This window comes from Nyctereutes procyonoides, unplaced genomic scaffold (assembly GCF_905146905.1).
Source record: "Nyctereutes procyonoides isolate TBG_1078 unplaced genomic scaffold, NYPRO_anot_genome, whole genome shotgun sequence".
Taxonomy (NCBI): Eukaryota; Metazoa; Chordata; class Mammalia; order Carnivora; family Canidae; genus Nyctereutes; species Nyctereutes procyonoides.
The window spans coordinates 29497279-29520205 of NW_026575046.1; the positions used below are offsets into that span (position 1 = coordinate 29497279).

Sequence of the window (22927 nt, forward strand, 5' to 3'; positions counted from 1 at the left end):
TCAGCAGTTGAGCCATGCCAGGAGGGCCAAGGACATTTCAGAGACCCCAGGGCTCGCAGCCAGGCATTGCTTGTTTTCCCAGGGTCCAAGTGTTTTTGGGGATGGAGGGGGGCTCTGGAGATAGTCCAGGGACTTTTCTTAACAGCCGGTAAATTGAGATCCAGAGAGAGCAAGGCACTTGACCAAGGTCTCACAAGGCCGCCTTCCTACTATCTGTCACCTCCCTCCGTTCCCATGTCCTTTGCTTAGACTCCTGGCCTCCTGCCCGGATGTTTGTAACAGCCTCTGTCTTGTGGGCTCTCTGAGAGCTTTGTTTGTCTTCCTATTATCATACTCTTGCTGTAACCTGCCAGGCGCACATGCTGTTTGAGTGTGTCTGGTCTCCTTTCCCCTCGAGTCCTAGACAGAACAGTGTTGCTCAGACATTGTGAGCTTCGGCCCCAGAGCCAAGCTCTGTCCCTTCCTAGCATGGGGACCTGGGGCAAGATATCCACATTTCCAAGTCTTAGTCTCTGTGAAATGAACCCAGTAGTACTTAGTTTAGGAGGATGATTAAATGAGATAGTATGTGAAGTGCTGGATATAATCCCTACACAGAGTAAGCTCTCAAAACTGGTCATTGCTGTAAGTGCTGGTTGAACTGGAAGTCAAGGGCATGGGAGGAGGACAAAGCTCTGGACCAGGAGGCAGAGATGTGGGCTCCAAGTTCATTCTCAAATACTGCCTCACCATGTGCATTTGGTGACGTCACTCCTCTGGGAACCTGACTTTTCTCTCATTTGAGAAAGGCCGAAGAAATGCCCACTATGTTCTTAAAAGATTTTCATGTGACAGTAAAGTGATGGCTATGAAAGAGCTTTGCATCTGTGTAGTGATTTATAAATGGCGTGGCAGTGGCTGAGGTGTGCTGTTGGTGATGAAGGCACTGCAGCCACGGTGGTGGACAACTGGCTTGGCTAGAGTCTGGTCGGTCTGCAAATGCTCAGCGCCCACACCGGCTTCCCCTCCCTGCTTGCCTGTTCCTGGCCCCGACCGGCTTGCCTTTCACATTAGCCTCACCATCACACACTCAGAGACGTGGGAGGTGCAAAGACCTGATGGCATCTCCCAGGCCCTACTGGGTTTTGGGTTATCTGTGGCCAATGCCGTGGAATGTAGGATTACAGCCAGACACTGGTTCAAATCTCAGCTGAGCACTTCCCCCCACAGGGAACCTTAGCAAGTTGCTTGACTTCTGTGAGCCTCAGTTTCCATACTTGTCAGATGAAGGCCTAATGAAGTGGACGCCAATCATCTAGCAAAGGGCCCAGCATGTGGTGATACAGGGGGGTTGTAGAATGTGTCTTCTGCCTGGAGCGTGGGGACTGATGGGTTTATGGATGGCAAGGAGTGGGGGCCATCATGCCCAGTTCTAGGGATGAGCTGCAGGGGTCAGCTGCCTAGCTCGGAGCTAGGAGGGCCCTTTGGAGTCATCTGGCACCATCCATTTTGCTGGTGAACAAAGTAAGTCCTGGAAAGGAGCAGGTGCTTGGTTGAGGTCACTAGCAGGTTAGAGGACAGCTGAGCCTGGGGTGAGGCAAGTGAGGCGCCTAGAGGCACACTTTAGGGAGCCCTCAGTCTCAGGTGCCCCTAGGAGATGGTGCTCACTCTCAGCACTGGGCAGGTACACGGCAACACCTGGGAAGGGGTGCCTCCTTATGGTTTGTGCCTGCTGCCTCACTAGCCAGGTTTAGGTGTGGACCTCCAGTCTGCTCACCCTGGGAACTGATCCCCACGCCTTGGAAGTGCAGGAGCACCTACGAGGCACCGTTTAAACGTCTTGCTGCAGCCCCTTGGGCCCCTTTAAAAGGAATCTGTAATAAGTAGGTCACCGGTGCTTTTTGCTCTGTTTGTGCTCTCTAGTGTCTGTGTTCCAGAGAAAGTGAGGCCCTCCCACCTGCCTCCCCCCACCTCCTGCCCCTTTCCCTGCCAGCTGTGCTTCCCTGTAAGCATGGTGAGCCCCTCACATATAATGCATGCTGGCGGTGGGCTCCTGTTGTGGTGACAAGCCCCAGCAAGTCTAGAGGGATGAGGCCACTTTCATGCGTGCCCTGAGTGAAGCCTCCCTGGCCTCAGCAGGCCCGCACTGTGCCCACCAGGCCTCCAGGAGATTAGGGAGCTTCTGCAGCTCTAAGTGACTCAAAGCTTTCCCTTCCTTTTTGTTGCTGCCAACACATCCAGCTTTCCTCCTCTCTGGCCATGGAGCCTCGAGCCTTTTTGGTTTCCGTAAGGCTTTCCTGTCTTAACGGGCAGCCTTGTCTTGGGGTGTCTGTATGGGGCAGCTTCCCCATCACCACTGCTGGGCCTGCTGGCTGGGCCTTAGGTGGCTGTGAAGGAGTAGCCAAGACCTTTACTCCTTGCAGAAGTTCTCAGGAGTTACTCAGGGCTGCAAGGGTCCTGGGCCACCCTTGTATTGTGACATGAGGGGACTCGGACCATCAGCTCCGTCTCCAGCCCCAGGCCCACACATAAGGAAACTCTGTCTTTCTTCCCTACTACAACTGTGGGGGCCTGAAATTCTGCTATTAGCAAGTTGTTTTGTGCTTTCCTTGGTGTCATCTAAAAAGGCAAGTACCCTTGTAAGTGGATGGTCTTGCACACACGCTGCTGAAGAGTGAGCCTGGCCAAGCTAGCCTGGCCCTTTCCAGCTGCGTGTGTGACCATGGCCTGGTTGCTTCTCCTTTCTGGGCTACATCAGGCCCTTTTAACCCAACACCTCAACACACTGGCATGGCTTCTCCGCCTTTCACATTCTGGCAGTTACCCCTTTTCCTCCTCTGCTGAACAGGGGCAATGGGAAGGACCCAAGCACTGAGTTGGGATGGGGCCAGGGCTCAGAAGCCAGCGTCACAATGCTTTGACCACCAGCTTGGCCTCGGTAGAGGATGTCAGGCCTTCTTTCTGTTCTTCTCAGGACGTGCGGGGGACACTGGGGTCTGGAGTGGGGAACACCTTGTTGGATCACATAGGCAGTCATGCAGAGCTGTAACTAGAAGGTCTTGCAGGCACTGTGGGCTCCTCTGACGCTGGTGGCAGCCTTTCTTGAGAGCATCTAGAGGGCCCATCAGCACGAAGGTCAGGGACGTGCGTTCTCCCCTTCCGTGGAAGGCGCCTCCAGGCGGGGGGCCTCTGCCTGCGGTGGGGCCCCTGGGTGTAGGGCAGGACATCCTCTTTCCTAAGTCCAGGAGGGAGGGGCTGGTGGCCTGCAGCAAGGAACATGTCAGTGAGGTGCCTGGAGGCTTCTGGGAGGGATCTCCATTGGTGGCTCAGGATGCCCTAGGGCCTCCCCTCCCTCCCTCCCTCCCTTCTGGGGAGGGAACTCGGCTGAGAGTAATGCCATTTGTCCTAGCTCTGGGATTAGGTGCGGCCACGTTAAGTGAAGAGTGTGTAGCCATTAAAGGGATGCAGTGAAGGGAAGCGGAGCCCAGCGTAGCTGCCGGACGTCTGGTGGGTCTTGTCATTCTCTCCCTGGCCATCCCATACCCTCTGACCATGGTCCCTAGTCCCCTCCTTCCTGTCCAGTCCTCCCAGGTCTGCCTGGACATGTGTGTGTGTGCCTGTAGTGCCTGCGTGCTCACAGCCACATGGGGAGGGGTCCAGGGGTGCTGGGGTGGGGGCAGCCTGGCCCCCAAGCCTGGCACCGGGTCCTGTCTGCCTTTGGGACCAGGAGCAGTTTCCTCAAGTGTCCTAGCCCCTGGGGCCGCCCCAGAGAGATGGCTCCGGATGGACCCTGCAGATTCCTGGTGAAGTAGAAGGAGGTGGTGGCTGAGAGATGGGAAGGAAGGTCTCAGTTTCTCTTGTAGCTTCTTTTGGGCTGGGCAAGTCTGTGAACTGGCCAGAAGCCAACAGTTCTGAGAGTTAAAGATTTACTGCAGGGCCTTTGAGGTAACTGGAATGGTGAGGTCCCAGGGTGCTCAGAAGTCACATTCATGACTTTGATCCTGTCTAGACTGTGAAAGCCACAGCTTGTCAAAGCCAGAAGGACCCCTAGAAAGTTCCCAGGTTTTTTTTTTTATTTTTTATTTTTTTTTAGTTCCCAGGTTTTTAATTTGTCATATGGTGGGGGCTGGACACAGCCACCCTGAATTTGTTTAGAACGTGGTATTTGTCTGTGGGGAGCTCACTAAGAGCTTTTATAGATTTTCATAGGGTTCTGTAACCCCAGGAGGTCACAAACTTCTGATCTGGTCCAACCGCTTATTGTCCAGTTGAGGAAATAGAGGCTAGATGTAGGGAAAGGTCTCATCCAGAGGCACATAGGGAGCGAGTGGAGTGGCTGGGACATGGATATGGACTCCAGGCCCACATGGATTTTGGCTTTTTTTTTTTAAGCTTTTTTTTTTTAAATATTTATTTATTCATGAGAAACCCACACACAGAGGCAGAGACATAGGCAAAGGGAGAAGCAGGCTCCCTGCAGGGAGCCAGATGTGGGACTCCATCCCAGGGCTCTGGGGTCATGACCTGAAATGAACCACTGAGCCACCCAGGTGCCCCAGATTTTGGCTTTTGTATCAATGAGATGGAGGCCTCCTGAGAATGCCTGCTTCTTGGAATCTCTCAAGGGGGGCACCCGGTGACCTGGGGTAGGTATGTGGAAGGATGGGATGGGGGCAGGGGCTGGCTGGCATTGCCCAGCTCCTCTGTGGGGGTGGCAGCGGGGGCGGGGCAGGTGTTAGGGCATGATAAGCTTGTTTCTACTTTATTGAGAAGAAATGGTGAATACATGAGGTCATGATGGTACCTGGAGTGCACCAGCCCCATGAGGCATGCTGGTCAGTTATCATTCGAGTTTGCTCTCGAAGTTGAGATCTCCTCTATTTCTTGCTCTCACTCCTGCCTCTGTCTCTTCTTGCTTCACATGGAGACTTTACCTGGGCAGGGAGGCAGCCCCCTTTCTCATGTGGACACCTGCTTGTCAGAGATGCCAGAGGCCCCGGGGCAAGGGAGGGTAAAGACCTTCTGGCTGAGATCTTGCCTTTCTGGGAACCTGTGCTATCCTTCTCTGCCAGTGAAGGCTTTCCCATCCGTGGAGAAATTGCGTCAGCCTGTGTTTAGGCAGCTGGGGCTGGTCATCTGCAGGAAGCCTCCCTCTGGACACGCTCTAGGCCACAGACCTGGGTTAAGAATGGTGTGGAATGCTGGGCATAAGGACCATATAGGGGTTACCAACAGTGGCTCCGAGGTGGGCTGGCTCAGGGTCATCCGAAGCTCTGCTTCTGCCCAGCTGTGTGACCTTCAGTCAGCTGCTTGCCCTCTCTGAGCCGAGGTTTCTCCTTCTGTAAAGTGCATATATTAGTGACCCAACCTCTCAGGGTGTGAGAATTGGGTGTGATAGATCAGGGAAAGCTCTCAACACAGTCCCAGCATGGGGCTGGTGAGTTACCAGGAGCTCAGCCAGTGCTGGCTGCTGTCAGCGAGGGAGGTTATGATATTTGTTTTTTTTTTTTTAAGTTATGATATTTGCAAGGAAATATCATTCCATTCCTTTTGAGTGCCTATGATCTGAGCCTAAGAAAAATAGGAATGGATCTGACTCTGTCATAGATGGATTTGGGGGTTGAGTGGAGAGAGCCCTATTTGGGGAAGCTTCATGGGCTAGAGAGGAGCATGCTCTGTGATGGGCCTATCCACCATGGTCTGTGTTAGGAGCTTCGGTGGGACTGGAGGGCAGCTGGTCCTGACCTGCCTTGTTCCTAACTCTGCCCCTCCCCACAAGCTGTCTTGTTTGTTTGCTCGGTAAACCCTTTCTTCAGAGCTGGTGCAAAGGTACACTCTCAACTCAGGCTCTGTTGGAGGAAAGACAAATTTTCAATAAGTGGGGTCTAAGTTCCTGAGGGTTTTGTTTTTTTTTTTTTTTTTTTTTTTCGTTGAGCATTCCCTGCTGGGAAACCCAGAACAAATCCCAGGTTGGGAACCTGGGAGTAAACCAGGACTTTATGCTTTGTTTGCTTGTTGATTGACGGATGATTTGTGAGTCTTCTTCCAAGATGGATCAGGAGAGGCTGCTTTTGATGTTAAAGCACACATAAAATGGATGAAAACAGAAAGAACATCATTCAAAGGGAGCAGAGAGTGGGGTGTGCGGAGCAGTGGTATGTGATAGCATGCCAGGTGAACGCAGAGGGCCCGCGTTGCTTACAAAATGACGAGCCCAGGCTCTGGAGCTGGGTGGCCTGTGTAAGATCCCAGTCACCCACTCGTTAGCTCTGTGGGCTGGGCCAAGTTGCAGGCTCCCTCTGGGCCTCACTGTCCTCATCTGTAACATGAGAGGAAGGTAGGTCATGGTGCTGTGGTAAGGGTTAAATAGCATGTAGTACAGACCTATTGTGTCCAATAAATCGAAGTTCATATTACTAATGCATTTAGCTTGGAGATTTCTCATAGATCCAAAAAGGGGAAAGTAATTGGCAGGCGCACATCTCTCTTGAGCACCTACCATCAGGTAGGAGATCCCTTCTGCTTTGGAGAGCTTTTGGTGAAGTTGGGGGACCGGTGTTCTCATTGCGAGAGCAGCTGGCATCTGGCACCATGCGTGCGGCATCACACGGTGGGACACCGAGCAGGAGAGCTTGCCTAGGACTTTGAAATACAGCGGAGTCCAACTCCAGGCTGAGGTTGGCCTTGGGGGAGGTTGGGCAGGGTTTTTAATGGACAAGAAAATGGGTCAAAGTAGGTGGGGGTGGGGGCAGGGGATCCTTTTCTCTCTTGGGCTCTCAGGGCCTCCACCGGCTCACTGCAGGGTGGACTGCACACTCTGCAACCCTGAGACTCTGAGCCAGACTGCCGACAGTCCCTTGGTGGCCGCCCTGGACTCCGGGGTGACTGATGGGCAGCAGCTTGGCCCTCAGCCAGGCAGCACTGCGGGCCTGTGGGGGATGGGGTGTGCAGTGAATTCCAGCAGAGGAAGGGATTTGCTTCTGGTTCGGCCTCCCAGGGGTGTAATTGGGCTGGAGAAACTCCTGCACAGCTGGGAAGCAAATGTGGAGGATTTTCTTCGCTGCGCCCGTACATGGTGGGTGGGGCAGTCTGAGGCAGGGTGGCTGGTGGAGCTGGACGGTTGTGGGGTGTGGCTGGGTGGTGGGTGGTGGTGTGATTGTGCTGGGGGTGTGACCGGCTGGGAGGGGCTGGGTCAGCTGTGGGGAGTGGCCCTGGGATCACACGTGGGGCTCCCAGCGCCTGGGCCGGCAGCCACCCCTCCTCCCCCAAGTCCCGGTGCCCATTCACAGACTTTTGAGACTGTTTGCTTCCAACTCCATACTTGCGCCTGTGGCCCAGATGGCTGTGATGACACTGCTTGAACAGGTCAGCACCGTGTGAGTTTGCCTGTGCATTCGTGTGCATGTAAGTATGGGGATATGGGGACAGTGTCAGGGATGCCCCAGACGGGAAAGAAAATCTGGCCTTGGTGAGTACGAAGGGCTGTAGGGACCTTCCCACATATACCCTGCAGCAGCGTCACACCAGAGACAAAACCTCGCGACCTGTGAAAGCCTCACCCATCTTTAGTGCCCAGTGCCATGCTTGGTGCCTAGTGGTGCTAAGTACAGAATGAGGGGACGGGGAGCGGGCTGTCTGCTTGCTCCCAGCTTCTAGTGTGGTCTGGATCCACTGTGAATTTGATATGTGGCCTTGGGGCAGTTGCTTCCCAAGCCTCAGCTTCCAAATCTGTTAAATGGCTAATCATTTCATTAGCCCATAGCACCATATTGCCAGGCCCTGAGCTCTTTTACACATACCACCTCTTTTAGTTTCAGCAGCAGCCATGTGAGATGGATAAGCAGTATAAAGCCTGTTTCACACCTGGGGAAATCAAGACTCAGAGAGGTTGAGGGATTTGCTCAAAGATCACAAGGCTGGTAAATAATGGAGGCAAGGTTCAAGCCCAGGCAGGCTGGCTCCAGTCTCAGCCCTTTACCGTTCCGCTAGCAGCTAGCACACTGCTACCTCTCAGATGGTTGGGATGCAACAGAATGGCATGCGCAGCCCTTCACTGGAGGCCTGCTGCATGTAGTGGGTACCAAGAACATGAGTGCTGGTTGTTGGGTGCACTGCACCAGGAAAGGCACAGGAAGCTCAGCCTCAGAGAGCTCTCAGTCTCACTCCTGGGGTACACCTTTTCATCCAGGGCAGAGCTGGACCCTCTTCCCAGTCTTGATTTCTAGACAGCTTGGTCTTTGGAAGCCCCTTGGCCTCTGCCTCCTTTCTCTTTAGGTTTTAGAGAGGATGGTGAGGGAAGCAGAGCATTTTGGGGTGGGGGAGTGGGGGGGGGTAGGGAGTGACTTTCAACTCCAGAGCAGTGGCCACAGTTACCGTGGTATTTCCCGAAAGTGCAGCGTTGCCATGGCATCTCCATGACGACAAGAGCATCTCATTCATTATCCCCAGCACCTTGGCAGGGAGAGCTGATCCTAGGGCTGGGAGAGCGCAGTGGGAGCCTGGCCGAGGGCTAGAGGCCTTGGTGGCTGAGGCCCCCTCCTGCTCTCCGCCGTCGCAGCCAAGGTGTCCCTGCCAGGCTCTGGAGCTGCCTCTCTCCAGGAGTCTAGGTTCAAATTTCAGTTCTGCCACGGGCTAGCTGTGTGATTTTGGGCAGGTGCTTTAACCTCTCTGAGCCTCATTTTCCTCAACTGTAAATGTAAATAGTGACAGTAGTAGTTATAAGGCTTAAATGAGGTAAGGTGTGTAAAAGTGTTAAATAAACCCAGTGCCAGACTGATGGTAAGTGCTTGATACATGTAGCAGTGAAAATAACAATGATGATGATTATAATGGTATCACTGATACTATTTTTATTATAGCTGCCCCCTTGGAGGGGCTCCCTGTGGAGGAATAAAAGACCAAATTTGAAGTTAGGAAGAAAACCTATTTGAGTCAAGATTTAGCGGTTTCCTGTGTGACTGTGTCAAGGCATTTCACTTTGCAGCCTCAGTCTTCTTATCTGTAAATTGGGAGTAATAACAACTCATTATGATTCATTTATATCCTGAGTACTCAATTAGGACGACCTCTGCCTGGGGAGATCGGCGGGGCTTCCACAATGAATCAGACTTGTCCCTGCCCTTTGGGGCACCCAGGCATGTGGGGAAGGAGAAGGAATGAAATTAGTATTTGTGGAGGGCCTCTGTGCACCAGGTGCCAGGCAGGGCCTGCCCCGGCAGAGGTCAATAAGTCCTGGTCCCGCCCTGGGACCTGAAGGCTAGGGTGCGGAGCTGTGTATAGAAACACCTCAAGTCTATGGTGCATGGACCTCATGCTCAGGTGCACCCAGGGACTGGGCGGGAAGCCAAATGAAGGAAGGAGGTCAGCTGTGGGACCATGTTAACTGGAGAATACATGCCTCAGTCAATGCTGGCCTGTGAGGATGTGTGCCCAGTGTCAACCAAACATGTTTTTTTTTAAAGAAAAGTTAGAAGTCCTAACTTATGTGAAATCTCCTGATTTTGAAATATCGATAACTAATCTCAAATTTAAGAAAAATGCTGTGCAAGCCAAAGAATGCACATTTGTGTTCTGTTTTAGCCTGGGGGGGAGGGGGTCCTGACTTTCCCATCCCGAGCTATGGAGTGGGGATGGGGCCAGTAGAAGCCTGAGGAATGGGTGGATGGGGATGACTTCAGAGAGGTGATGACATTGGAACTGGGGTCTTGGAGGATGAGTAAGTGTCCCAAGGGGGAGGGGGAGGCATTCCGGCAATGGGAAGTTCGTTAGCAAAGGCCTAAATGCATGACCAAGATTGGTGACTGGTTGGGCGAGGCTGGAGTTTAGGAAAACTGCTGGCAAAGTCCGCAAGACTCAGGCAGGCCCAGGGCAGCAGGGCTGGGGGCGGGGGGCGTCGAGGCCTCAGCCTCCAGCTGTCCTGGAGGACTTGGTGGCTCCGGGGGGATTAGAAGCCCCCCAGTTTTCCATCCTTGAGTACAGGGGCTCTGGAATGCAAGTGGGTGTGGAGGGTCTTGAATGGCTGCCTCTAGGCCTTCAAGGGGGCTGCAGAGGCAGAGGGCGGGCAGTGCTGGAGGCTCCTCTAGCCAGCACGCTGGTGGCTGGCACTTTGTACAAGAAGCAGCATCTTGCCTGCCCCCCACCCCACCCCAGAGTATTATTTAGCCTTCTCTGGGGCCTGGGGCTAGTTGACCCACTCTCTTTCTCCCTTTACCCTCTCCCGAGCCCAGGCTTTGCCATGGCTTTCTCCCTGGCCTTCTGGCCTCTAACCATCTGGTTCCTGCTCCTCCATCCATCTCCAGGGAAAGGCCACGGCCTCTGAAAATGGCGATTTGGGATTCTGAGGACTGGCTGTCAGAGATTAGAGAGAGAGCCTGGAGTTGGCTTGACCGTGCTTTCTGGGCTCAGTTATTACCCACACTGTGGCTGACCCTCATGTGGTGCTGGGTGCCAGACATGGTCTGTGTGCTTTATATGTATCAACTCATTTAATTTTCAGAACTCTGGGAGCATGTCAAACTTTGCTGTTTTACAGATTAGGAAATTGGGGGCACTGAGAAGTTAGATAACCTGCCCAAGATCACAGGGCTCCTGGGAGGTGGTGCTTGGGTTTGAATAAAGCTGCCGGCTTCCGGTCTTTGTGTAACCATAAGGCTTTCTTAATGTAGGGCTTTAGGTCCATGGGTGGGTTTGAGGGCATGAAATCTGGACTCCTTGAAATTGTTTCAAGATTTTCCAGGATATATGAATATTTTTTATAGGAAAATGTTGTCAGAGTCCCACAGGGGTCTATGACCCCCAGATGCCTGAGACTGCTGGTTGCATCATTAACAGTAAAAGTCTGTTAATGCAATCGACCAAGGGCCAGTGATCACAGCACCCAGGCCTGCAGGGGAAGCACGGTTGGGTGGCCGGAGTGGCCAGGTGCTCCCAGGCATGGCAGACAGATAGGGCATCATCCAGGTAGCTGTACCCCTCTACCCACTGTGATCAGGTCCTAGCCCCAAGGCCAAGAGGTGGGGCTTACTATGGCCACAGGGCAGAGGGCTACCCTTATCAGTGGGAAATAGGACTGCAGTTGCAACCTGGGAATAAACAGGCCTGTCACCTCAACCCTCCAGCCTCCGGCCAGGAAACCTGTCCCTTCTTGCCCTGCTCTCAGCTAGAATTGCAAGGAGTCCCTGGAAAGCTCTGCACAGTCCCTTGTCTCCAAGTTGAGGCATGTACTCTTCCCCATTCCTACCCCTGGCCAACTAGCACTTGTTCTTCTGGTCAGTTTAGGTACCACTTCCTCCAGGAAGTTTCCGTGATCTTCCTCACTTACAACAGTGTTAAGTGCCCCTGAATTCTCTCAAATGCCCTTCCCCCACTATCACATTCGTCCCGCTGCATTGTAGGTGCTTGTTTTCTTGGCTGCCTTGGGTTCCCCATGTGCTGGCACATACATAATAAGGACTGAATTGAAGAATATCAGCAGCGGAAGAGCCCCCTGAGATTGTCTGGCCCAAGCTCCTCCCAAACAGGCTGGAAGCCCAGAGGGGTTAGGGCGTGCTCCTTATCACATAACATGTCATTGGCAGAACTGGGAGCAGCACTGGTATCTGAGACATATCCTCATCTCATTTCACACTCCTGCCTCTTGCTTCTGAGCACATCTTTTTTTTTTTTTAAGATTTTATTTATTTGGCAGAGAGAGGGAGAAAAAGAGAGAGCATGAGCAGGGAGAGTGGTAGAGGGAGAGAGAAGCAGACTCCCTACTGAACAGGGAGCCGGACATGGGGCTCAATCCCAGGACCCTGGGATCATACCCTGAGCTGAAGGCAGATACTTAACTGACTGAGCCATCCAGTGCCCCTGAGCACATCTTTTAAAAACATTTGTTTCCTTATTTTCACAAAAATAGTAAATGATTATGGTAGAAAATCTAGGAAACAAGAAGAAGAAAATAAAAATCATTCAGATATGATAATTTTTAACATTTTGGAGTTTTGTTTGGATTTAAAACCAGTTTCTAGCTTATGCATAACAATTTTAAGCAGAAATATAACCATGCATTCTGTTTTATAAATGTTTTCTACAGGGATCCCTGGGTGGCTCAGCGGTTTAGTGCCTGCCTTTGGCCCAGGGTGTGATCCTGGAGTCCCGGGATCGAGTCCCACATCGGGCTTCCTGCATGGAGCCTGCTTCTCCCTCCGCCTGTGTCTCTGCCTCTCTCTCTCTGTGTCTCTCATGAATAAGATTTAAAAATAAATAAATAAATGTTTTCTACTTTAACAACATGTATGGCAATTATATTTCTATGTCAGTAAATGTCCTTCTTCCGTATCTTGTAAAAGTTGTAAGCAGCTGCCGGGGATTCTAATCTGGTACTTGCATCATAATTGCTAAGGACAATCTCCTGTTGTTGAGCATTCACTATTATAAACAGCATTGGGATTTGGATTCTTGTGGGGAAATCATTACACACTTCTGGAGTTACAACCTCTGGGATAATAAGTTCCTAGAAGTGCAGTTTTGGGTCTCTGGTATGTTGTGCCAACACTCAGTGCACTGGATCTTGGGCCTGGGAGGGATTTTCAAAATCTTCACCCCCAGGTCTGGGTCTGAGGCTTCCATTGTCTTCCTGGCTGTGCCTGCCCAGACCCTCGCGCCTTCTGTCCCTGTCCCCATCCCTCTCTCTCTCCTGCTAGCCTCCAGCACTCAGGTAAGGGAGACTGGGGGCTGCTATTTGGGGTGAGGAAATTGGGGCCTTAGTATAGTGGATGTGGGGTACAGTCTTCATTTACTCCTCAGTGAGACCAATACAGGTGGCCTACTCTGGGTGGGGGATGGGGCTGAGCAGGACCCAGGATCCCCAAGTTCTGGCTGCCTGATGAGGCTGCTCGGCCCATTCAGAGAGAGAAATGTGTGGGAAAGCACTGTGGGAGAGGAGGAGACGGCAAGGGTGGGGTGTTCAGCTGCAATTTAGAATTCCACCTCTAGCTCCCAGGCCTTGCAAAGGTTTGTTTCACTTTGTCCTCTCTGGACCTGGGATCTGCTTGGCCTCGTCTTGGACTCTGATAATTATAATAAATAACAACCACCGTCGTAGACACCATATGCTCGGTATTGCTCTAAGTGATTTATACACATCATACACCTTAGCGGTAGGGAAGTAAGCCCCGAACCTCTTGTGAGGCAGGTACTATTGTCAGCCCTTTTTCACAAGTAGGGAAACTGAGGCTCAGAGAGATCATGTGAAGCTTGTGTGAAATCACACAGGTTGGGCAGCAGTACTTGAGCGTGGACTCGTGAGCTCAGGGCCTGTGTGTCCACAGTCGGCGGACCCCCTGGAAAGCCCATACTCCAACTTTTCACCTGTGGCTCTCCTCTTCTCTCCACAGCCTTGGCCCCGAGGGCCCCACTGAGTGAGCGGCATGTGGCACCCCCGGGCCTGCCCAGAGTCCTTCGGCCTGTTGCCCAGCATCCTCAGGAGGCCCTGACGCCCTGGGGGCACTTCTTCTGTGCACAGGACCACGTGGGGCTTTGCCATGGTGACATAAAGGGGCGCGGAGGAAGGAAGGAGCGCGACCGGCCTGCGGACTGTGCCCCTGGCTGGGAGGAAGGGCCGGGGGCCCGGATCTTCCCCTCCTGCTACCCACCGAGGGCCGCGCTTGCTAAGCGTCTGTGAATTTGTTGGCCAGTGGACGATTCTGGTGTCTCCTCCTGCGTGGGGCCTGGGGGTGGCCAGGGCAGGCGGGCCCCCGGCGGCCGAGGTCTCGGGGGCCAGGATGCCCGCCCTGGCGCGCCTCCGGAGGCTGTGTCGGCACGTGTCCCCGCAGGCTGTCCTTTTCCTGCTGTTCGTCTTCTGCCTCTTCAGCGTTTTTGTCTCGGCCTACTACCTGTATGGCTGGAAGCGGGGCCTGGAGCCCTCGGCGGACGCCCCCGAGCCTGACTGTGGGGACCCGCCCCCCGTGGCCCCCAGCCGCCTGCTGCCTCTCAAGCCCATGCAGGCGGCCGCCCCCTCCCGCACGGACCCGCTGGTGCTGGTGTTTGTGGAGAGCCTCTACTCCCAGCTGGGCCAGGAGGTCGTGGCCATCCTGGAGTCCAGCCGCTTCAAGTACCGCACGGAGATCGCGCCGGGCAAGGGCGATATGCCCACGCTCACCGACAAGGGCCGTGGCCGCTTCGCCCTCATCATCTATGAGAACATCCTCAAGTACGTCAACCTGGACGCCTGGAACCGGGAGCTGCTGGACAAGTACTGTGTGGCCTACGGCGTGGGCATCATCGGCTTCTTCAAGGTACACAGGGCTGGGGTCCCCAAGCGGTTCATAGCTCTGGCTGATTCTGAGTCCCATTTCTACACTCTATATCCAAGTGTCTGACTTTTCCCATCTGTGAAATGGGTATAATGGTAGCGCCTACCTCCTAGGATTGTCGTGAAGGGTCAGTGGATGAGTATGTGTAAAGCGCTTGGAACACACACAACCTGTCTAATAAGTGCTTTTTAAATATTAGTTTTTATGCATGGCATAAAGTGCATGGCAGGCGGATTGCCTGCTATGCATGGGACTTGGCACACAATAGTCACACGCCTAAAGGAAGCCCTGGGAATGGGTGTGAGCTAGGAGAGGCTTGGTCCCTTAATTGTCATGGCAGTCTTCCTAAGGGACAGGGTGTGTCCTCATTTTGCAGACGGGAAAACCAAGGCTTAGGAAGGTTACGTATTTGAGGCTAGGTAGCCTTTAAGTGGGAGAGCCACGATTTGAACTCAGACTTAGTCTGGCCTCTGGATCCCGGACTCTTTCCTCTGGCTATGATGGGCTGTGGCATTTATGGATTTCCTGAACAGAGCCGTGTGGCATTGGAAGAAAGAGGAGAGAGGAATCCCAACAGCAGGTAAGCTGCTCTGGGCTCTGTGGGGCACCCATAATGACTGCTGGGATCAGAGTCTATGCTGAAAGTGTCATGGAGAAGCTGTCCGTGGGGAGGAGAAGGTTGGAACAGCTGGATCGGGGACTCTAGAGGCTCTGACCAGAGGACTCTCATCTTCAAGATGGGTGGTAGGGACTCTAGGTAGGTGCCTGGAGACATTTGTTTCTTCATTCAGCAAATATTTACTGTGTGCTTATTGTGTTCCAAGTCCTTTGCTAGGTACCAGAGACAGAGTGGTGATCAGAGAGTGCAGAGTCACTCCTGTCACGGAGCTGACATTTCAGTGCAGTGGGGTGGAGTGGGTGACAGACAGTGTGAACAAGTAAACATACCATGTGGCAAGTGGTGATAAGTACAAGAAGGAATAAAGTTGGGAAAGGGCATAGGGAGTGATGGGTATGGGTATGACACTGTTTTTGCTAGCCAAGAAGGATGTCTTTGACAAAGTGACTGGAAGGATGTGAGATGAGGAGCCGCATGGCTCTCTGTGCAAAGGGCTTTCCAGGCAGAAGTAACAGTAAGTGCACAGATCCTAAAGCAGGTTCTTGGTTGGCATGAGCTGGGAGAGGAGCAGGGGTGGGTCAGAAGTGGCCCGTGTCTGCTGACGGGTGCCCATGTGTCCCCAGGCATTCGTGGGCACCCCTGTGCACAGGGCCCTGTGCTTGGTGTAGGGAGGAGCCTGGTCCAGGCGAAGGGTTCCCACCATGTGTTCTTTCATGCATTAATGCAGCAGGATGCTCTGCCACCAAAAGAAGATTTTATGGGCCAAGAAATTGAAGGCCCTTAGAAGTCCTGCAGTAGAGCAACCTGGTGAGATTTGTTCCCCAGCTGGTTTGATCACAAAGCCCTTTATTTCACAGAGCATCCTCTGGGAAATGCTGGCCTGGTTTATGGCTTTTCAGTAGCATAACCTCAGACTGCCTTTATTGTCTGTTTTTTCTTTTCTCCTGGACTCTTCCATTCCCTGCCATGAACTTCATTAAGTTTGATTCAGAGCCCCAGGCCTGAAGAACATCACAATGGCTGACATTTATTGAGTGCTCACCCAGCACCATGCACTGTCCCTGTGCTTTGTGTGAAGAATGAACTCACCTAACACTCACCCTCCATCCTCTGAGGCTGGTGGATATCATTCTGCTTTAAGAGAAAAAGAAACTGAGGCAAAGAGGGATGAGGAAGTGTGCCTCCCCTCATCCTCTAGGAAGCACAGATCCAGGATTTGAACCTGGGCAGTCTGGCTGCAGAGGCTTTAGTCGTAACCACTTTGTGATGAGTCCAGGGCCTCAAATGTGGCTTATGGAGTAGAATTTACATCAGCACCCAGAGCTTCCGTAGTCTCTGGAGACCAGACAGTGGGCTGTGGTCACTGGGCACAGTTGGTACACCAGAGCTTGGATCCCATCTAGCCCCAATTCTTCACTCTACAGAAGGTGAACATGAGCCCCTAGGGAGCAGGGACAGGCTCACAGTCTTACTGTGAGGTTGGTGGAAATTCCAGTCTTCGTGCTCTTCCTACCATATTGCTTAAGACCAGACCCCTCCTTGGTCTTGAGCAAAGGCCTGTGACTTTCTGCTCAGACAGAGCCATCTGGTGGTTAAGCTCCATCTTTTGGCTCTTTCCACAAGGCCCACGTCTGTGCTGTGCATTGGGCTCGTCAAACCCAGAGGGTTTGTGGACTCCAGAAGCCTGGAGACCCACACTTTCCAATTCCCACCGGTGCTGGATTCCCAGGTCACTGTAAGAGCAGGGGCTGAAAAGTCCAGACTCCGGTTCAAATCTTTCCGACTGGGGCAGGATATTCAACCCATCTGTAAAGTGGGCCCTATCATAGCACCTCCCTCACTGGGCCATGTGGAAGATGCAGTGGGTGGTACCCTGAGCCACCCAATGAATGGAAGTGTCTTGCTTTGTCATCCCATGTTCAGCAAACACAGCCGGTGGTCACTTTTGTCTGTCTTGTGGCTCTAACATGCACCCCTATGAGGTCCTTGAGGGTGGGGGGGCAGATCTTCCTTGGTCACCCTGGTTCCTGCAATTGTCCCAATCTCCTGACTCCAGAGCCTCTCTGCCTGCATGAATCTATTGGGAGATTTGGTGTCTCCGGAGTGAGTCCTTGGTGCTGAGGAGCAAGAGGGGTTCCTTTCTGGTGGGCTGAGGCCCACTGTAGGGGTTGGTCCCTGGGATGCTGATCCTTCCCCAACTGGCTCCTTCCATTGCCGACGGGGGTGGGTGATTAGCAACTTGGCTTTCTCCCTTCCTTCATGTCTCCCCACTGGGCAGCTGGCTGAACCGCCAGCACCTGGCAGTCAGCTCAGGAACGGGGCTTTGAAATGGGATCCCCTAGTGCCTGCAGTCCAGTGTGGCCTCCCCGGCCACAGCAGGTGATGGACAGGGCCTGAAATGTCACTGGACCCCACTGGCTCTGCCCACACATAGCCCAAGTGCTGGCTTCGTAGCCTGAGCGCTGGTTTTGGGATCCAATGGACCCTGGGGCCGGGCGGAGTGACTTCTCGGGCTGGCGCTCTGCATTGGGTCTTAACACTCAGGCTCAGGAGAGGGTGGGGCATGGGCAAGTACTGGTGTGTGGAGGATTGAATGCACGTTCTTTCTGGCGTTTTACAAAGCCAGAGCCCTGCAGAGCCTTTGTGGGAATTTGAAACAAGCACTCCTGCGTGGTGGATATTAGCAAAAGACACCATCTAGGCAGAGGCAGCTCCACTTGGGGCATGTGGCTCGGCCCTCAGCTGAATATCCTTGGGCAGTGCTCACCTGGCTGGCTCTCCTGGATGGCCTGGTATAACTCTCCTACCTTTCTCTCCAGACTCCTTTGGTGCCCTCCTTTGGTCCCCTTTTGCTTTGCCCCACCCCACTCATTCTCCACACCGAAGCCAGATGGATCTTTTTAAAATGCAAATTGGAAGCTGTCATCCCTCTGTTTGAAACCCTTTGATAGAGTCTTTGATGGCTTCCCGCTGCCACTCCAGTCCTCCGGGGTCCCAGGTCTGGCCCTGCCTGACCGTTCTGGCTCATCTCCTCCTCTCCTTCTTGATCACTCCGCTGGCCTCTTGCTATTCCTTGAGCCCTCTCCTTCCTCAGAGCCTTTGGACTTGCTGTTTTTTGAATGGGACTCCTACTTTTCCCTAGTTGATACTTATCTTTAAATCTTAGTTCAAAAGTCCCTTCTCCAGGAAGTCTTTGAGCCAGCTGACTATGGCCAGTTATTGACTCTTCAGGATCTATGAACTTGCTCTGTGTAGCATGTGCCACATTGAAGTTTTGTTTTTTTAAGATTTTATTTATTCATGAGAGACACAGAGGAAGAGGCAGAGCCATAGACAGAGGGAGAAGCAGGCTCCCTGCGGGGAACCCAGTGCGGACCTTGATCCCAGGACTCTGGGATCACGACCTCAGCCAAGGGCATACACTCAACCACTGAGCCACGCAGGCATCCTGTCATACTGAAGTTTTATATTTATTTCTGTGATTTTGATTGCTGCCTCTCTTCTCTGCTTAATTTTAAGGTTATGAGGGCAGGAGTCACGTCTATATTGCCTTACTATATCCCTGGCACTTAACATAGTACCTGGCACAGTAAATAGCTGTGGAATGAACAAATGAAACCCGTATTGAATATCTGTCAGGTGCCAGGTACTAGGGAACTGTTCCTTTTTATTCTTTCTAAAACTCCAGCTAACTCATGGCTCAATCTGTTAAGCATCACCCTGATTTCTAACTCAGGTCATGATTTCAGGGTTGTGAGATGGAGCCTCTCACCTCTCTCTTCTCTCCTTCTGTCCACACCCCCCCCACCTGTCAAAAGAAAAAACAAACCCAGTTAGCTCATCAAACATGTGTTTGCTCCCACTGGACATCAAGCCTGTTTAGGGCACCGGGGATCCAAAGGTGGAAATGATACAACTCCTGCCCTCAAGAGGGCAGACTGGTGAGAGAGACTCTGAACAGAAGATAATGCAGTGGCCAAGGTGATAAGTGCTGCAGATGAGGCTCTAACCTGGTTCCAGGGAGGTCAGTGCAAAGAAGAGTGTATTTGCTTTGGGTTTTGAAGGATGAACAGGAGTTTGTCAGGCCAAGAAAATAGAATGGAGCTGACACAGGGACAAAAACAAATTGTGTTATATTCAGCAGCAGGTGGCTGGGAGGGGGAGGGATGGTATGAAGGAGCAGGAGCTATGAGCCTAGGGAAGACGACAAGGGGGGAGTGCCATGGGTACTGCCTGCAGATCCCAGGGAGCTGGATAGCACCAGGCCCTGGGAAGAGAAGGGAGGTGCAGTGAACTGGGCTAGGTGCTAGGTGCATTTGGAGGGTTGAGGACACTGTGGGCCAGAGTGGCTTTGGTCCTGCACCCCCAGCAGACACCTCCTCTTTGCTGTCTTCTGCATTGGCACCGACCTAAGATTTCTCCTGAGGAAAGGATGGTGTGGTAAGAGCCGGTTGGCAAAGCCCAGTAGGGGAGCCTGGTGGCCAGGTGTGTGGGCTCCAGGGGCAGATCATCTCCAGGGGCATGGCTCTTCCTGACCCTGCCCAACCGAGGACAGCCTGTTTCCTCCCCCATGAAGTGGGATAACACAGGAATTGCCTCCTGAGACTGGTATGGGGACCGAAAGAGCAATTGGTTCTGCCTCCGGCCCCGTCCTGAGCACTTAGCCAGGATGAACTCTCATCATCGTCTACCATCCCATGAGGTACATTTTACAGCAGACAAAATGGAGGCACTGAGAGGTTGCAAAACTTGCCCAAGGCCAGGCATTCTGGCGGTGGAGTCAGGGCTCACAGCTGCTAGACTTTTCTCTGTGTGATTTTGGGCAAGTTACATAGCCTCTCTGGGCCTTAGTTTCCTCATCTGTAAGATGGGAATGACAGTGACACCTCGGCTGTGGGGTCACTGTGAGTATTAATAGCACCCCTGCATGCCAGGTGGGCGACCTGGGCTTCTGGCTTTGGTCAGCACATGGTGCTAATGTATTATTGTGCCTGGCGGAGCTGGGTTTGCACCAGGGCGTTTAGCACGGGGCCCGGGATGCGATAAGGCTTCCGTGAGCATTAGAGAGTACTGTTGACATGACTGTTAGCGGTCCCCACCTGAGGGTCTGCAGTCCCTCGGGGCTTCTGGATCTGAGAGCTCTGCTCCCTTCTCCCCACCCTGGCTGCAGGCCAACGAGAACAGCCTGCTGAGCGCGCAGCTCAAAGGTTTCCCCCTGTTCCTGCACTCCAACCTGGGCCTGAAAGACTGCAGCATCAACCCCAAGTCACCGCTGCTCTACGTGACGCGGCCCAGCGAGGTGGAGAAGGGCGTGCTGCCCGGCGAGGACTGGACGGTGTTCCAGTCGAACCACTCCACCTACGAGCCGGTGCTGCTGGCCAAGACGCGCTCCTCCGAGTCCATCCCGCACCTGGGCGCGGACGCCGGGCTGCACGCCGCGCTGCACGCCACGGTGGTCCAGGACCTGGGCCTGCACGACGGCATCCAGCGCGTGCTCTTTGGCAACAACCTCAACTTCTGGCTGCACAAGCTGGTCTTCGTCGATGCTGTGGCCTTCCTGACGGGCAAGCGCCTCTCGCTGCCTCTGGACCGCTACATCCTGGTGGACATCGATGACATCTTTGTGGGCAAGGAGGGCACGCGCATGAAGGTGGAGGATGTGAAGGTATGGCCAGGGGAGGGGGTGCCAGACAGGTTGGGGTGGGGGGTGCCTGACAGCCTTCGACCCTGGGGATGCCCCATCGTGGCTTCCCTGTCTGCCTCTCCCCAGTGCTGTGAGCACCCCCGTCCCATTTCCTCGGCCAGGTGGTTTTAGTAACTGTTTGACTAGACAAAAGTGTCACTGAACATTACATAGAAGTACTGAATATAGAAGAATTTTGCATCTGCCAGGTGAAGCTCAGAAATGTACACGCAGAGGGAGAGACCCGGGTCACTGAAGCTATGCGGGGTTGCTTATCTGCCTTTTAATCCAGAGGCGATTTTTCACTCTTGAAAATGTTTATGTCAGTTCCAGAGCTCCCACAGAACTTTTGAAACAAGAATTAGAGCTTGAATCATACACGGACATATTTTCACTGAGGTCTATATAAATAGTGGAGTGCATGTGTTTATTTAAAAAAGTGTTTACCAAACTAAACTGCATGTAAAAGCATTTTGCAGACCACGAAATTTTACACGCATGCAGCACTACTAAAGAGAAGCCTACAAATTAAGACCATTAAGTCGGCTTTAAAATGCAGTTTTCATCTAGTCTCTTATTTTACTGCAAAGTTCTTTGCAAAGAAAAAGACATAACTAGCGTATGCGGGAGGGGGTGTGTGTGTGGGGGGGGAATCAGTACTGGTTGCCACAAATAGAGGGCAAGGACCACAGTAGATCCAAGGAAAACAAAACCAAGGGATTAAATTCTATAGAGATACTGCTGCCTGTTGACCCTGTCCTCCCTTAGGAGATTAGCAAGTGTTAGGACATATTAACACCGACTCCTCTTTGATGTTAGGATTGCAAAAGAGACTTCTAAGAGGAGGGCTTTCCTCCCAAGTGAATCTGGTTGTGGGTACTGTGTCCCGTGTCCTCCTGAAGTCACTGTTGGGTTCACCCCAGAGCCCGGGAGGAAGGCCATGGGAGCGTTAGTCCTCCTGCCTGGGGCAGGAGTGAACGCACCTCCAGAGGAGAAGAGTGTGGCAGGTGGTGTTGGGGAGCAGGCGCTGTCTGGAGAGTCAAGATCAATTTGACCCTTAATTAACTGGAACTCTTGGCCACATCCCTTCCCATGTCTGAACCTCAGTGGTGAACTGACAAGAGGGGCAGATTGGAAGCTTTCAGGCTGTTCCTCCCCATCCCACCCTGGGGGTTCTACAGAGGGGCATGTGCAGACGGGCCAGGCTTTGAGTCCTCCCAGCTTCCACCTTGTGGGACAGGGCAGTGTCGCTTTGATCCGCTTTACACTTTGTGTTTGCTACTTGAGATTTCGCTTCCTTGAGGGCCGAGGGCCGTCCTGTTGAAAGAGTTTTAAGACTGTTCCTTGTGGAGGCTCTCCAGTTCCTGATGCTTCATGCGATGCCATAGCCCACGTCTAACAAAGCAAATTGCTCTGTTTTCTACTTACGGTGTGCTTCCCATTCTCTCCTGCTGTAACCTCAGTGTTTGCTGCCTGTCCAGCTGAGTCCTTGAGACTGGTTCAGTGTTGATCCCGCAAGGAAACCAGGCTACCAGGCTCACTGTGTCCCTCTTGGGGCCTGAGATTGCCCTGCTTGGTTCTTCTTTTCCTCTCTTTTACAGTGAGAGGGATGAGAGCAGTTTGGAGCTATTTCTGTAGAAGAATACTAACAGCGGCACCCTCTTCCGTGTGCTCGGCTCAGGGTAGACTGCCAGGTGCTCCTCCAGCCAGGGTCCCATTCGCCTTAAAGATCCTTGTGGGTCTGAAAGGGCAGAGATTTTTCTCCCTCCCCTGTCCCTTAATCTCAAGCACAGGCTGCAACTAAGCCTTTCTTTCAGGGACATGAATGTCACCTCCTTAACTTGTACAGTACTGTCTTGCACTGCAGTTTAGGCCATAGGGGCAGCAGGTGCTTTTTCAGGGCTGGCAAATCCAAGCTCTATGCTTAGCCCTCTCTGTATTGCCTCGGCTGATCCTCAGCAGCCCCAATGAGCACCATTGCAAGTCCCATTTTACAGAGGAAGGCACTAAGGCTCAGAGAGGTGATGTAACATGCCCAAGGCCACACAGCTAGAGCATGCCTGTCTGTTAGGTAGTGCATGGCCTTGGTAAGATGCTGATGGTGGCCACAGGAAGGGTTTCTATTTGCAGACTTGGAGTCTGATGGCTGGCTCTTCTTGCAGGTTTCTTGGCAGCCTTGTGCATTGTGTGCAGGGTGGGGACTTTTGGAGTCCTGACTCCAGAGTACAAGTGTGTGTTTGTTCTACAAGCGTCCACGTCCCTTCTTTGGCTTGCCCAGCATGGCCTGTGCCATGCACGGGGACATTGCGTGGCTGGGTTCGCAGTACGTCTCTGGAAAAATCATGATCC

The 22927-nt window shown here is 52.9% G+C and overlaps 1 protein-coding gene across 5 annotated transcripts in view; it reads left to right on the forward strand.

The window, feature by feature from the left end:
- The window catches only part of NDST1 (N-deacetylase and N-sulfotransferase 1), a 64632-nt gene that overhangs the window by 15640 nt on the left and 26065 nt on the right, over window positions 1-22927 (forward strand). For 3 of the 5 annotated variants that reach the window (XM_055324828.1, XM_055324832.1, XM_055324829.1), the window contains exons 2-3: window positions 13359-14258; window positions 20066-20560. In XM_055324828.1, coding sequence (XP_055180803.1) covers window positions 13746-14258; window positions 20066-20560 — 1008 coding nt within the window. In that variant the 5' untranslated portion in view covers window positions 13359-13745. Of the gene's footprint in view, window positions 1-3404; window positions 3487-7271; window positions 7345-13358; window positions 14259-20065; window positions 20561-22927 lie in introns of those variants that run through there. The other 2 variants (XM_055324830.1, XM_055324831.1) reach the window with 2 other exon arrangements.